The 16,918-nt window shown below is 40.4% G+C and overlaps 1 protein-coding gene across 1 annotated transcript in view; it reads left to right on the forward strand.

Moving 5' to 3' along the window:
* LOC311126342 (dolichyl-diphosphooligosaccharide--protein glycosyltransferase subunit STT3B-like) overlaps nucleotides 1-16,918 on the forward strand; it is a 151,730-nt gene that overhangs the window by 123,658 nt on the left and 11,154 nt on the right. Inside the window, exons 6-9 of the mRNA XM_084158508.1 lie at nucleotides 1,343-1,441; nucleotides 2,382-2,528; nucleotides 4,004-4,052; nucleotides 9,986-10,140. Of these exons, the coding sequence (XP_084014634.1) occupies nucleotides 1,343-1,441; nucleotides 2,382-2,528; nucleotides 4,004-4,052; nucleotides 9,986-10,140 (450 nt within the window). The remainder of the gene's footprint in view (nucleotides 1-1,342; nucleotides 1,442-2,381; nucleotides 2,529-4,003; nucleotides 4,053-9,985; nucleotides 10,141-16,918) is intronic.

The raw sequence follows: 16,918 nt of genomic DNA on the forward strand, positions 1-16,918 counted from the left end.
GAGGAGTGGGGGAGGTGGAGGGGAGGAATGGGGAGGTGGAGGGGAGGGGGAGATGGAGGAGAGGAGTGGGGGAGGTGGAGGGGAGGAGTGGGGAGGTTGATGAGGAGAGGGGGAGATGGAGGAGAGGAGTGGGGGAGGTGGAGGGGAGGAGTGGGGAGGTTGATGAGGAGAGGGGGAGATGGAGGAGATGAGTGGGGGAGGTGGATGAGAGGAGTGGGGGAGGTACAGAGGAGTGGAGGGTGTGGGGGAGAGGAGTGGAGGTATGGCTGCAGAGAGAAGGGGTGAGGAGAGAGAGCAGGAAGCAGGAAGCAGGAAGAAGTGCTAATTGAGTTACGCTTTTTATTAGCTCCTGAAAAATGCTTCCCTTCCAGTGGAGGAGGACGAACAGACACACACACACACACACACACACACACACACACACACCAAACACATACACACCAAACACACACACATATCTCTGATGGATGCCTGGTCTCATTATGTTAGATTAGATGTAATTAGATTTGGGTTGTGCTTAGAAAAGGTGCCAACTCCATCTGTCTTTGTCCTTAATGGACTCTCTCTGTGAGGTTGCAGTCTTAATGGTCTCTCTGTGAGGCTGCAGTCTTAATGGACTCTCTGTGAGGCTGCAGTCTTAATGGGCTCTCTCTGTGAGGCTGCAGTCTTAATGGACTCTCTCTGTGAGGCTGCAGACTTAATGGGCTCTCTCTGTGAGGCTGCAGACTTAATGGGCTCTCTCTGTGAGGCTGCAGTCTTAATGGACTCTCTCTGTGAGTCTGCACTCTTAATGGGCTCTCTCTGTGAGTCTACACTCTTAATGGACTCTCTCTGTGAGGCAGCAGTCTTAACGGGCTCTCTCTGTGAGCCTGCAGTCTTAATGGACTCTCTCTGTGAGTCTGCACTCTTAATGGACTCTCTCTGTGAGGCTGCAGTCTTAATGGTCTCTCTGTGAGGCAGCAGTCTTAATGGGCACTCTGTGAGGCTGCAGTCTTAATGGACTCTCTCTGTGAGGCTGCAGTCTTAATGGGCTCTCTGTGAGGCTGCAGTCTTAATGGGATCTCTGTGAGGCTGCAGTCTTAATGGGCTCTCTGTGAGGATGCAGCCACAGGACTAGAGAACGAGGGATGCTATCGTCCCCCAGGATAGAAAAGAAGGAGTCTCTCTCGTCTTTCTTTCTTTCTTTCTTTCTTTCTTTCTTTCTTTCTTTCTTTCTTTCTTTCTTTCTTTCTTTCTTTCTTTCTTTCTTTCTTTCTTTCTTTCTTTCTTTCTTTCTTTCTTTCTTTCTTTCTTTCTTTCTTTCTTTCTTTCTTGTGTGTGTTAACCCTGACTGTCTCCACAGCTTACAGTACGTTCTACATCGTTGGTCTGGTGCTCTCCATGCAGATCCCCTTTGTGGGGTTCCAGCCAATCAGGACCAGCGAACACATGGCTGCAGCAGGTAAGGACCAATCACCTGGGACAGTGATGTCACACCCTGATGCTGCCCTTGAACAGAGTTGTACAGGTTCACTCTGGACGTTTCATGTTCTCACCACCAGCTCCAGACAACTGATTATAGATAGATGGATAGCCATGTACAGATTATATATAGAGCCATATATTGTGATACAGTGAGCTCCAAAAGAATTGGGACAGTGACATTTTTTGTTTTGTTTTAACAAGGGAGGTTAGCATTTTTGGGGGTATGATATTTGTGCGTCTAACTTTCTCAGTCATCATTACTCACGATTCATTCAGGATTATCCGTAAAATGCATCCAACAAATGGGTAGAGTCACAAGCTTGATGTAGTCATTGCGTGCTGTGAATATGGGACCAAATACTACACCTTTTAATACTTTAATACACATATAAGTGAATTTGTCCCAATACTTTTGGTCCCCTAAAATGGGGGGACTATGTACAAAATGTATTGTAATTTTTAAACGGTTAATCCGATATGGATGAAAATATCCTAAAATTAAAGCTGAGTCTGCACTTTAAATTCATAGTCATTGTATCATTTCAAATCCCAAGTGTTGGAGTACAGAGACAAAACAACAAAAAATGTGTCACTGTCTCAATATTCTTGGAGCTCACTGTATATTAGACCTTTTCTAGTTATAGAAATGCATGTTGTCTCTACCTGTACAGGTGTATAATGTAAACTCTCTCTCTCTCTCTCTCTCTCTCTCTCTCTCTCTCTCTCTCTCTCTCTCTCTCTCTCTCTCTCTCTCTCTCTCTCTCTCTCTCTCTCTCTCTCTCTCTCTCTCTCTCTCTCTCTCTCTCTCTCTCTCTCTCTCTCTCTCCCCTCCCTCCCTCCCTCCCTCCCTCCCCGTATCTACCTGTACAGGTGTAATGTAAACTCTCTCTTCTCTTGTCTCTCTCTCTCTCTACCAGGTGTGTTTGCGTTGCTCCAGGCCTATGCCTTCCTCCAGTACCTGAAAGACAGACTGACCAGACAGGAGTTCCAGACCCTGTTCTTCCTGAGCGTCTCTCTGGCTGCTGGGGCAGTCTTCCTCACTGTTATATACCTGACTTATACAGGTAGGTCAACACCATGCTGTTATATACCTGACTTATACAGGTAGGTCAACACCATGCTGTTATATACCTGACTGATACAGGTAGGTCAACACCATGCTGTTATACCTGACTTACTGTATACAGGTAGGTCAACACTATGCTGTTATATACCTGACTTATACAGGTAGGTCAACACCATGCTGTTATATACCTGACTTATACAGGTAGGTCAACACCATGCTTTTATATACCTGACTGATACAGGTAGGTCAACACCATGCTGTTATATACCTGACTTACTGTATACAGGTAGGTCAACACCATGCTGTTATATACCTGACTGATACAGGTAGGTCAACACCATGCTGTTATACCTGACTTACTGTATACAGGTAGGTCAACACCATGCTGTTATATACCTGACTTATACAGGTAGGTCAACACCATGCTGTTATATACCTGACTTACTGTATACAGGTAGGTCAACACCATGCTGTTATACCTGACTTACTGTATACAGGTAGGTCAACACCATGCTGTTATATACCTGACTTATACAGGTAGGTCAACACCATGCTGTTATATACCTGACTTACTGTATACAGGTAGGTCAACACCATGCTGTTATATACCTGACTTACTGTATACAGGTAGGTCAACACCAGGGATGGGCAACTTTGATTGGGGTGGAGGCCACACATCATGAGGGGCCGCAGTAGTTTGCGGGTCTGACCTCATCATGAGGGGCCGCAGTAGTTTGCGGGTCTGACCTCATCATGAGGGGCCGCAGTAGTTTGCGGGTCTGACCTCATCATGAGGGGCCGCAGTAGTTTGCGGGTCTGCGTAATTTACTGCAATTCTACACGTTGCCATGGAGCGTAGAGAACTTTTAGCAGTTTAATGTGATATCTAAATGAGAGTGACTTACAAAATCAATGAGGGTCCACCGGTAATTCGGCCATGATTACTACAAGTGTAGGTAACTGTCCGCTAGACTGATTTAGCAACCTAAAACGTGTTAGCTAACTGTCAGTGACTGACATAACAAGAGAAAAACTGCTGATCACATTTAGAAATTGCACCTTGTGTATTCTACTATTCTAACTCTCAACAGTAAGTTGAGACCACGACTGTTGCCCATCCCTGTGTTAGATAGATGGATGAGGAGAAGGGTTGATTGGATTTGGTCCAAAATAGTCAGTGTGTGTGTGTGTGGACACGTTTTACTATACTTGTGAGTACCAGAAGTTCTCACAAGAATAGTAAAGCAACAAAAATTCAGAGAAGTGAAGACATTTTGATGGTCTCCACTTGTAAAAATTAAATTTTAGGGTTAGGAGTTAGGGAAAATAGGATTTTGAATGGGAATCAATTGTTGGTCCCCAAAACCTAACGTGTGTGTGTGTGTGTGTGTGTGTGTGTGTGTGTGTGTGTGATCGTGATCGTTTACTTGATCATAACTGTGCTGTACTTTAATAATGTTCATTGTGTTTTAGGACACATCGCTCCTTGGAGTGGTCGATTCTACTCACTGTGGGATACAGGGTAAGTGAACTAAACAGTATACACACACACACACTAAACAGTACTCTCACACTAGAACACTCTCCCAGCGTGTTTAACCTGGTAAACAACAGCTAAACTGAGGGCTCCAGCTGTCTATTTGTCTCAGAGAAAGTGTGCGTGTTCTGCTGCAGTGCAGTGTGGGTCGTGTCAGGTCAATGCATGTCCAGTACCGGTGTGTGTGTGTTCAATACTACTGTAGTTTATTGCCGACTCATCAGAATAACAACTTTCTGATTGACAGCCAAACTGCAGAGCAGAGAGAGACATGCAGCCTGTCAAAACAGACAATAGTTTTACTTACTGTGGATCACCTTCACCAAGGAAACACTGTGTTCCTCTTTCTGTCAATGCCCACTCACTTACTGTAGACAAAACTTTCCACAGGCACTTCAGATAAATCCTATGGCTATGTTCTTAACCCCCCTATGTGGTGTCATTTAGTAAAGGAACTGGTCTATATATAATACATTATAGATAATACATGGTGTATAGATAATACATTATAGATAATACATGGTGTATAGATAATACATTATAGATAATACATGGTGTATAGATAATACATTATAGATAATACATGGTCTATAGATAATACATGGTCTATAGATAATACATGGTGTATAGATAATACATGGTGTATAGATAATACATGGTGTATAGATAATACATGGTGTATAGATAATACATGGTCTATAGATAATACATGGTGTATAGATACTACATGGTGTATAGATAATACTTGGTGTATAGATAATACATGGTCTATAGATAATACATGGTCTATAGATAATACATGGTGTATAGATAATACATGGTGTATAGATAATACATTATAGATAATACGTGGTGTATAGATAATACATGGTCTATAGATAATACATGGTGTATAGATAATACATGGTCTATAGATAATACATGGTCTATAGATAATACATGGTCTATAGATAATACATTATAGATAATACATGGTGTATAGATAATACATGGTCTATATATAATACATGGTGTATAGATAATACATTATAGATAATACATGGTCTATATATAATACATGGTCTATAGATAATACATTATAGATAATACATGGTGTATAGATAATACATTATAGATAATACATGGTGTATAGATACTACATTATAGATAATACATGGTCTATATATAATACATTATAGATAATACATGGTCTATATATAATACATGGTGTATAGATAATACATTATAGATAATACATGGTGTATAGATAATACATGGTGTATAGATAATACATTATAGATAATACATGGTCTATAGATAATACATGGTCTATAGATAATACATGGTGTATAGATAATACATGGTGTATAGATAATACATGGTGTATAGATAATACATGGTGTATAGATAATACATGGTCTATAGATAATACATGGTGTATAGATACTACATGGTGTATAGATAATACTTGGTGTATAGATAATACATGGTCTATAGATAATACATGGTCTATAGATAATACATGGTGTATAGATAATACATGGTGTATAGATAATACATTATAGATAATACGTGGTGTATAGATAATACATGGTCTATAGATAATACATGGTGTATAGATAATACATGGTCTATAGATAATACATGGTCTATAGATAATACATGGTCTATAGATAATACATTATAGATAATACATGGTGTATAGATAATACATGGTCTATATATAATACATGGTGTATAGATAATACATTATAGATAATACATGGTCTATATATAATACATGGTCTATAGATAATACATTATAGATAATACATGGTGTATAGATAATACATTATAGATAATACATGGTGTATAGATACTACATTATAGATAATACATGGTCTATATATAATACATTATAGATAATACATGGTCTATATATAATACATGGTGTATAGATAATACATTATAGATCATACACGGTGTATAGATAATACATTATAGATAATACATTATAGATAATACTTGGTGTATAGATAATCCATTATAGATAATACATGGTGTATAGATAATGCATGGTGTATAGATAATTCATGGTGTATAGATATTACTTGGTGTATAGATAATACATGGTGTATAGATAATACATGGTCTATAGATAATACATGGTCTATAGATAATACATGGTGTATAGATAATACATTATAGATAATACATGGTGTATAGATAATACATGGTCTATAGATAATACATTATAGATAATACATGGTCTATAGATAATACATGGTGTATAGATAATACATGTTGTATAGATAATACATTATATATAATACATGGTGTATAGATAATACATTATAGATAGTACATGGTCTATAGATAATACATGGTGTATAGATAATACATGTTGTATAGATAATACATTATATATAATACATGGTGTATAGATAATACATTATAGATAGTACATGGTGTATAGATAATACATGGTGTATAGATAATACATGGTGTATAGATAATACACGGTGTATAGATAATACATGGTGTATAGATAATACATTATAGATAATACATGGTGTATAGATAATACATGGTCTATAGATAATACATGGTGTATAGATAATACATGGTCTATAGATAATACATGGTCTATAGATAATACATTATAGATAATACATGGTGTATATATAATACATGGTGTATAGATAATGCATGGTCTATATATAATACATTATAGATAATGCATGGTCTATATATAATACATGGTGTATAGATAATACATGGTCTATATATAATACATTATAGATAATACATGGTCTATAGATAATACATGGTTTATAGATAATACATTATAGATAATACATGGTGTATAGATAATACATTATAGATAATACATGGTGTATACAGTGAGGGAAAAAAGTATTTGATCCCCTGCTGATTTTGTACGTTTGCCCACTGACAAAGACATGATCAGTCTATAATTTTAATGGTAGGTTTATTTGAACAGTGAGAGACAGAATAACAACAAAAAAATCCAGAAAAATGCATGTCAAAAATGTTATAAATTGATTTGCATTTGAATGAGGGAAATAAGTATTTGACCCCTCTGCAAAACATGACTTAGTACTTGGTGGCAAAACCCTTGTTGGCAATCACAGAGGTCAGACGTTTCTTGTAGTTGGCCACCAGGTTTTCACACATCTCAGGAGGGATTTTGTTCCACTCCTCTTTGCAGATCTTCTCCAAGTCATTAAGGTTTCGAGGCTGACGTTTGGCAACTCGAACCTTCAGCTCCCTCCACAGATTTTCTATGGGATTAAGGTCTGGAGACTGGCTAGGCCACTCCAGGACCTTAATGTGCTTCTTCTTGAGCCACTCCTTTGTTGCCTTGGCCGTGTGTTTTGGGTCATTGTCATGCTGGAATACCCATCCACGACCCATTTTCAATGCCCTGGCTGAGGGAAGGAGGATCTCACCCAAGATTTGACGGTACATGGCCCCGTCCATCGTCCCTTTGATGCGATAAAGTTGTCCTGTCCCCTTAGCAGAAAAACACCCCCAAAGCATAATGTTTCCACCTCCATGTTTGACGGTGGGGATGGTGTTCTTGAGGTCATAGGCAGCATTCCTCCTCCTCCAAACACGGCGAGTTGAGTTGATGCCAAAGAGCTCCATTTTGGTCTCATCTGACCACAACACTTTCACCCAGTTCTCCTCTGAATCATTCAGATGTTCATTGGCAAACTTCAGATGGCCCTGTATATGTGCTTTCTTGAGCAGGGGGACCTTGCAGGCGCTGCAGGATTTCAGTCCTTCACGGCGTAGTGTGTTACCAATTGTTTTCTTGGTGACTATGGTCCCAGCTGCTTTGAGATCATTGACAAGATCCTTCCGTGTAGTTCTGGGCTGATTCTTCACCGTTCTCATGATCATTGCAACTCCACGAGGTGAGATCTTGCATGGAGCCCCAGGCCGAGGGAGATTGACAGTTATTTTGTGTTTCTTCCATTTGCGAATAATCGCACCAACTGTTGTCACCTTCTCACCAAGCTGCTTGGCGATGGTCTTGTAGCCCATTCCAGCCTTGTGTAGGTCTACAATCTTGTCCCTGACATCCTTGGAGAGCTCTTTGGTCTTGGCCATGGTGGAGAGTTTGGAATCTGATTGATTGCTTCTGTGGACAGGTGTCTTTTATACAGGTAACAAACTGAGATTAGGAGCACTCCCTTTAAGAGTGTGCTCCTAATCTCAGCTCGTTACCTGTATAAAAGACACCTGGGAGCCATAAATCTTTCTGATTGAGAGGGGGTCAAATACTTATTTCCCTCATTAAAATGCAAATCAATTTATAAACATTTTTACAAGCGTTTTTCTGGATTTCTTTGTTGTTATTCTTTCTCTCACTGTTCAAATAAATCTACCATTAAAATTATAGACTGATCATTTCTTTGTCAGTGGGCAAACATACAAAATCAGCAGGGGATCAAATACTTTTTTCCCTCACTGTAGATAATACATTATAGATAATACATGGTCTATATATAATACATGGTTTATAGATAATACATTATAGATAATACATGGTGTATAGATAATACATGGTCTATAGATAATACATGGTCTATAGATAATACATGGTCTATAGATAATACATGGTGTATAGATAATACATGGTGTATAGATAATACATGGTGTATAGATAATACATGGTCTATAGATAATATATGGTGTATAGATAATACATGGTCTATAGATAATACATGGTCTATAGATAATACATTATATATAATACATGGTGTATAGATAATACATTATAGATAATACATGGTGTATAGATAATACATTATAGATAATGCATTATAGATAATACATGGTCTATAGATAATACATGGTGTATAGATAATACATGGTGTATAGATAATACATGTTGTATAGATAATACATTATATATAATACATGGTGTATAGATAATACATTATAGATAGTACATGGTGTATAGATAATACATGGTCTATAGATAATACATGGTCTATAGATAATACATGGTCTATAGATAATACATGGTGTATAGATAATACATGGTCTATAGATAATACATGGTCTATAGATAATACATGTTGTATATATAATACATGGTGTATAAATAATACATTATAGATAGTACATGGTGTATAGATAATACATTATAGATAATACATGGTGTATAGATAATACATGGTGTATAGATAATACACGGTGTATAGATAATACATTATAGATAATACATGGTGTATAGATAATACATGGTGTATAGATAATACATGGTGTATATATAATACATGGTCTATAGATAATACATGGTCTATAGATAATACATTATAGATAATACATGGTGTATATATAATACATGGTGTATAGATAATGCATGGTCTATATATAATACATTATAGATAATGCATGGTCTATATATAATACATGGTGTATAGATAATACATGGTCTATATATATTACATTATAGATAATACATGGTCTATAGATAATACATGGTGTATAGATAATACATTATAGATAATACATGGTGTATAGATAACAGATAATACATTATAGATAATACATGGTCTATATATAATACATGGTGTATAGATAATACATTATAGATAATACATGGTCTATATATAATACATGGTCTATAGATAATACATTATAGATAATACATGGTGTATAGATAATACATTATAGATAATACATGGTCTATAGATAATACATGGTGTATAGATAATACATGGTGTATAGATAATACATGGTCTATAGATAATACATGGTCTATAGATAATACATGGTATATAGATAATACATGTTGTATAGATAATACATGGTGTATAGATAATACATTATAGATAATACATGGTGTATAGATAATACATGGTCTATAGATAATCTCCTCCTCTCTTCTCCCTCGCTCTGTTCCTTCCTCCTCTCTCCAGGTATGCTAAGATCCACATCCCCATCATAGCTTCCGTCTCGGAGCACCAGCCCACCACCTGGGTCTCCTTCTTCTTTGACCTCCACATCCTGGTCTGTACCTTTCCTGCAGGACTCTGGTTCTGCATCAAGAACATCAACGACGAGAGAGTCTTCGGTAAGATGGCATGGCGGCCAACACACACACAAATACGAGCACGTCTACGGTTAGATGGCATGGTAATGTGTGTGTGTGTGTGTGTGTGTGTGTGTGTGTGTGTATGCAGGTGCATGTGTGTGTGTGGCCATAGAAATAGAATGACTACAGCAATCATTACCATTCAAGTCAACACACACACACACACACACACACACACACAGGGCTGCATAGCCTACTCTCTAGCGATGTGCATCTTTCCCTTTCAAGGCGATTCGATACGTATCTAGATACATGGGCTCTGATACGATACAGGAACAATATGTTTTAGTTTGAAACGATTCCGTGAGATTTGGTTTGATTAGAGGAACGAATCGTTGCAATTCGGTTAGATGCGATATGATTCAATGCACTAACATTTGTTGCATAAACACATTCATTTTCCATTCTAAATTAAAATCTGCTGCTGATGGAGCTGATGAGCTGGGCCACTCTGAGCTGGATCTGTCTGAGCTGACGTGTGTGTGTGTGTGTGTGTGTGTGTGTGTGTGTGTGTGTGTGTGTGTGTGTGTTTGTGTGTGAGTGAGTTTAGACAGTGCATTTTATAAAAAATAACCTAGCAAATTACATTGGTTGTCACTCATCTCATAAAGTCTAATATTGCGCAAGCCATTTTACAAACATTTGAATGCTGAAGGTGATGAGCAGAAGTGCCAGATCAGGAACAGGCCCACCTCTCGCACAGCACACAGTTTGACTGGGCTACTGGTGTTGCCTGGGCTTGTTCGGCACAATGACCTGTAGATCAATGACTGGCAACATAATTACATGCTTAGTTTGACACTGAAGGACTGAGAGGTGTTTTCAGAAGGTAGAAAGAAAGCGTGAATCGATTTTTTTGTATACATTTCTTAACGATTCTGAATTAAAATGAGTAAAGCAGCCTCCGGGTGCATGGTTTCCTGCTTGTTTATAGCCTCGTACAGTTTAAGTGCCAGCTTAAACTCTCTCGGGAGGTAGAAGGGTCGGCATTTGACCATCAGGTATTCCAAGACGGGTGAACAATGGGTGGAGACTTCCACTGCACTAGAGTCAGAACACCATTTGTTGTTGATGAAGAGGCATACCCCTCCCCCTCTTGATTTCCCTGAATTCAATGTGCTGTGAAACCCAGTGTAGTGCTGACAGGGTGATGCTAGTGACAAAAACCAATGTAGTGCTGACAATTACTACTGAGAAACACAAACACCAACCCCTCCATGTCCGTCCGTCTGCATAGTCACTTAGCGTCTACCCACTTTGAAGATGCAAAATATTTTTTCTTGTGAAACAAACAAGAAATAAGACAAAAAACAGAACTTGATTGTGCATAACTATTCACCCCCCCCAAAGTCAATACTTTGTAGAGCCACCTTTTGCAGAAATTACAGCTGCAAGTCTCTTGGGGTTTGTCTCTATAAGCTTGGCACATCTAGCCACTGGGATTTTTGCCCATTTTTCAAGGCAAAACTGCTCCAGCTCCTTCAAGTTGGATGGGTTCCGCTGGTGTACAGCAATCTTTAAGTCATACCACAGATTCTCAATTGGATTGAGGTCTGGGCTTTGACTAGGCCATTCCAAGACGTTTAAATGTTTCCCCTTAAACTACTCAAGTGTTGCTTTAGCAGTATGCTTAGGGTCATTGTCCTTCTGGAAGGTGAACCTCCGTCCCAGTCTCAAATCTCTGGAAGACTGAAACAGGTTTCCCTCAAGAATGTCCCTGTATTTAGCGCCATCCATCATTCCTTCAATTTCCAGTCCCTGCCGATTAAAAACATCCCCACAGCATGATGCTGCCACCACCATGCTTCACTGTGGGGATGGTGTTCTCGGTGTGATGAGAGGTGTTGGGTTTGCGCCAGACATAGCGTTTTCCTTGATGGCCAAAAAGCTCAATTTTAGTCTCATCTGACCAGAGTACCTTCTTCCATATGTTTGGGGAGTCTCCCACATGCCTTTTGGCGAACCCCAAACGTGTTTGGTTATTTTTTTCTTTGAGCAATGGCTTTTTTCTGGCCACTCTTCCGTAAAGCCCAGCTCTGTGGACTGTACGGCTTAAAGTGGTCCTATGGACAGATACTCCAATCTCCGCTGTGGAGCTTTGCAGCTCCTTCAGGGTTATCTTTGGTCTCTTTGTTGCCTCTCTGATTAATGCCCTCCTTGCCTGATCCGTGAGTTTTGGTGGGTGGCCCTCTCTTGGCAGGTTTGTTGTGTTGTCATATTCTTTCCATTTTTTTATAATGGATTTAATGGTGCTCCGTGGGATGTTCAAAGTTTCTGATATTTTTTTATAACCCAACCCTGATCTGTACTTCTCCACAACTTTGTCCCTGACCTGTTTGGAGAGCTCCTTGGTCTTCATGGTGCCGCTTGCTTGGTGGTGCCCCTTGCTTAGTGGTGTTGCAGATTCTGGGGCCTTTCAGAACCGGTGTATATATACTGAGATCATGTGACAGATCATGTGACACTTAGATTGCACACAGGTGGACTTTATTTAACTAATTATGTGACTTCTGAAGGTAATTGGTTGCACCAGATCTTATTTAGGGGCTTCATAGCAAAGGGACCTTTCCGTTATTTATTTTTTTAGAATTATTTTGAAACAAGTTATTTTTTTCATTTCACTTCACCAATTTTGACTATTTTGTGTATGTCCATTACATGAAATCCAAATAAAAATCAATTTAAATTACAGGTTGTAATGCAACAAAATAGGAAAAACGCCAAGGGGGATGAATACTTTTGCAAGGCACTGTATATAAAGACACTTAATGCCCAACTTCCATCAACACATCTCCTTAGCAACTAGGGGCGATAAAGTCCTAGAACACTGTTACTCTACCCGCAAGCAAGCATGCAAGGCCCTCCCTCGTCCCCCCTTGGGCAAGTCAGATCATGACTCTACTTTGTCAACCACTTTGAAAAGAAGGTTCACGACATCCGCTACTCATTCACTCAGCCTATTGAGTCCACTGGTCTCACTCACACAGAACTACCCTACGCCTTGACCTCTTTCACCCCTCGCTCTCCAGATGACATCCTGCGACTAGTGAGGTCTGGCCGCCTGATAACCTGCCTGCTTGATCCCTCCTCCCTTCTCACTTCCCTCCCCTCATCAACTCATGCCTGACTACTGGCTGCGTCCCCTCTGACTTAAAAATGGCCTGAGTCGCTCCCCTCCTCAAGAAACCAACACTCGACTCATCTGACCAACTACAACTACTCAACAACTACAGACCTGTATCCCTTCTTAATTTTATTTCGAAAACACTTGAGCGTGCTGTCTCTGATCAACTCTCTCGTAGAACGATCTTCTTGACCCTAACCAGTCAGGCTTCAAGATGTGTCACTCAACCGAGACTGCTCTTCTCTGTGTCACGGAGGCTCTCCACACTGCCAAAGCTGACTCTCTCTCCTCTGTTCTCATCCTCCTAGATCTATCCGCTGCCTTCGACACCGTGAACCATCAGATCCTCCTCTTCACCCTCTCAGGGCTGGGCGTCTCAGGCTCTGCGCACTTTCTTGGATTGCATTTTACTTGGCAGGCCGATCCCACCAGTTGACGTGGAGAGGATCTGTGTCTGCACCACGTACTCTCACAACCCAGGGCTCGGTTCTAGGCCCTTTCCTCTTCTCTCTATACACCAAGTCACTTGGCGCTGTCATATCCTCACATGGTCTCTCCTATCATTGCTATGTGGATGACACTCAACTACTTTTCTCCTTTTCCCCTTCTGACACCCATGTGGCGACACGCATATCTGCGTGCCTGGCAATATATCTCACCTTGGATGTCGGCCCACCACTTCAAGCTCAACCACGACAAGACAGAGCTGCTCTTCCTCCCAGGGAAGGCCTGCCCGCTCAAAGACCTCTCTATCACGGTTGACAACTCCACAGTGTCGCCCTCCCAGAGTGCAATGAACCTTGGCGTGACCCTGGACAACACCCTGTCGTTCTCTGCAAACATCAAAGCAGTGACTCGCTCCTGAAGGTTCCCAAGTTCTTTCATTTCACCCCGCTCCTCTGCACACTCCACTGGCTTCCAGTTGAAGCTTGCATCTACTACAGGACCATGGAGCTTACCTACGGAACAAGAGGAACTGCCCCTCTCTACCTTCAGGCTATGCTCAAACCCTACACCCCAACCCGGGCACTCCGTTCTGCCACCTCAGGTTTCTTGGCCCTCCCACCCCTACGGGAGGGCAGCTCCTGCTCTGCTCAGCCCAGTCCAAGCTCTTCTCTGTCCTGGCACCCCAATGGTGGAACCAGCTTCCCCCTAAAACTAGGACAGCAGAGTCCCTGCCCATCTTCCAAAACCTCTGAAACCCTACTTCTTCAAACAGTATCTTAAATAATCCTCCTCCTCAAACCAAAAAATAAATCAAATCCTGAACCAGCACTTGCACTTGACCCCCCCCCCCCCCCCCCCTTCTAGCGCTGACTCTACTGATAGCAACTTTATTGAGGAACATTTGTATTTCTATGCCTGTGATATGTGGTTGTCCCACCTAGCTATCTTAAGATGAATGCACTAACTGTAAGTCGCTGGATAAGAGCGTCTGCTAAATGACTAAAATGTATACACCTGCTTCCTGTTTACAAACAGAAGCTCAAACAGGAAGTTCTCGTGTTGCGCTCCATTGAGAAATTGTCCTCCATTTCGGAGGCTATGCTACAAGACTGCTTTGCTAGCGCTGACTGGAATATGTTACGGGACTCCGCCGATAGCATCGATGAACTAACCATCTCTGTCACCAGCTTCATTAGGAAGTGCATCGCAAACGTTGTCCTTAAGCAGCGACGAATTTTGGCCCATTCCTCCTGACCGAGCTGGTGTAACTGAGTCAGGTTTGTAGGCCTCCTTGCTCGAACACGCTTTTTAAGTTCTGCCCACACATTTTCTATAGGATTGAGGTCAGGGCTTTGTGATGGCTACTCCAATACCTTGACTTTGTTGTCCTTAAGCCATTTTGCCACAACTTTGGAAGTATGCTTGGGGTCATTGTCCATTTGGAAGACCCATTTGCGACCAAGCTTTAACTTCCTGACTGATGTCTTGAGATGTTGCTTCAATATATCCACATAATTTTCCTTCTTCATGATGCCATCTATTTTGTGAAGTGCACCAGTCCCTCCTGCAGCAAAGCACCCCCACTGCATGATGCTGCCACCCCCGTGCTTCACGGTTGGGATGGTGTTCTTCGGCTTGCAATTTACCCCATTTTTCCTCCAAACATAACAATGGTCATTATGGCCAGACAGTTCTATTTTTGTTTCATCAGACCAGAGGACATTTCTCCAAAAAGTACGATCTTTGTCCCCATGTGCAGTTGCAAACCGTAGTCTGGCTTTTTTATGGCGGTTTTGGAACAGTGGCTTCTTCCTTGCTGAGCGGCCTTTCAGGTTATGTCGATATAGGACTCGTTTTACTGTGGATATAGATACTTTTGTACCTGTTTCCACCAGTATTTTAACAAGGTGCTTTGCTGTTATTCTGGGATTCATTTGCACTTTTCGCACCAAATTATGTTCATCTCTAGGAGACAGAACGCGTCTCCTTCCTGAGCGATATGACGGCTGCGCGGTCCCATGGTGTTTATACTTGCGTACTATTGTTTGTACAGATGAACGTGGTACCTTCAGACGTTTGGAAATTGCTCCCAAGGATGAACCAGACTTGTGGAGGTCTACCATTTTTTTTCTGAGGTCTTGACTGATTTCTTTTGATTTTCCCATGATGTCAAGCAAAGAAGCACTGAGTTTGAACGTAGGCCTTGAAATACATTCACAGGTACACCTCCAATTGACTCAAATGATGTCAATTAGCCTATCAGAAGCTTCTAAAGCCATGACATCATTTTCTGGAATTTTCCAAGCTGTTTAAAGGCACAGTCAACTTAGTGAACGTAAACTTCTGACCCAATGGAATTGTGATACAGTGAATTATAAGTGAAATAATCTGTCTGTAAACAATTGTTGGAAAAAATACTTGTGTCATGCACAAAGTAGATGTCCTAACCGACTTGCCAAAACTATAGTTTGTAAACAAGAAATTTGTGGAGTGATTGAAAAACAAGTTTTAATGACTCCAACCTAAGTGTATATAAACTTCAACTGTATATACTTCTATCACTCCAGTATCCCTGCACATTGTAAATATGGTATTGGCACTGACCCTGGAACTGTCCCTGTATATAGCTACTGACCCTGGATCTGATCCTGTATATAGCTACTGACCCTGGAACTGACCCTGTATATAGCTACTGACCCTGGAACAGTGGGGGAAAAAAGTATTTAGTCAGCCACCAATTGTGCAAGTTCTCCCACTTAAAAAGATGAGAGGCCTGTAATTTTCATCATAGGTACACGTCAACTATGACAGACAAATTGAGGAAAGAAAATCCAGAAAATCACATTGTAGGATTTTTTATGAATTTATTTGCAAATTATGGTGGAAAATAAGTATTTGGTCACCTACAAACAAGCAAGATTTCTGGCTCTCACAGACCTGTAACTTATTCTTTAAGATGCTCCTCTGTCTTCCACTCGTTACCTGTATTAATGGCACCTGTTTGAACTTGTTATCAGTATAAAAGACACCTGTCCACAACCTCAAACAGTCACACTCCAAACTCCACTATGGCCAAGACCAAAGAGCTGTCAAAGGACACCAGAAACAAAATTGTAGACCTGCACCAGGCTGGGAAGACTGAATCTGCAATAGGTAAGCAGCTTGGTTTGAAGAAATCAACTGTGG

Source organism: Coregonus lavaretus, assembly GCF_964263955.1.
Source record: "Coregonus lavaretus genome assembly, chromosome: 3".
Taxonomy (NCBI): Eukaryota; Metazoa; Chordata; class Actinopteri; order Salmoniformes; family Salmonidae; genus Coregonus; species Coregonus lavaretus.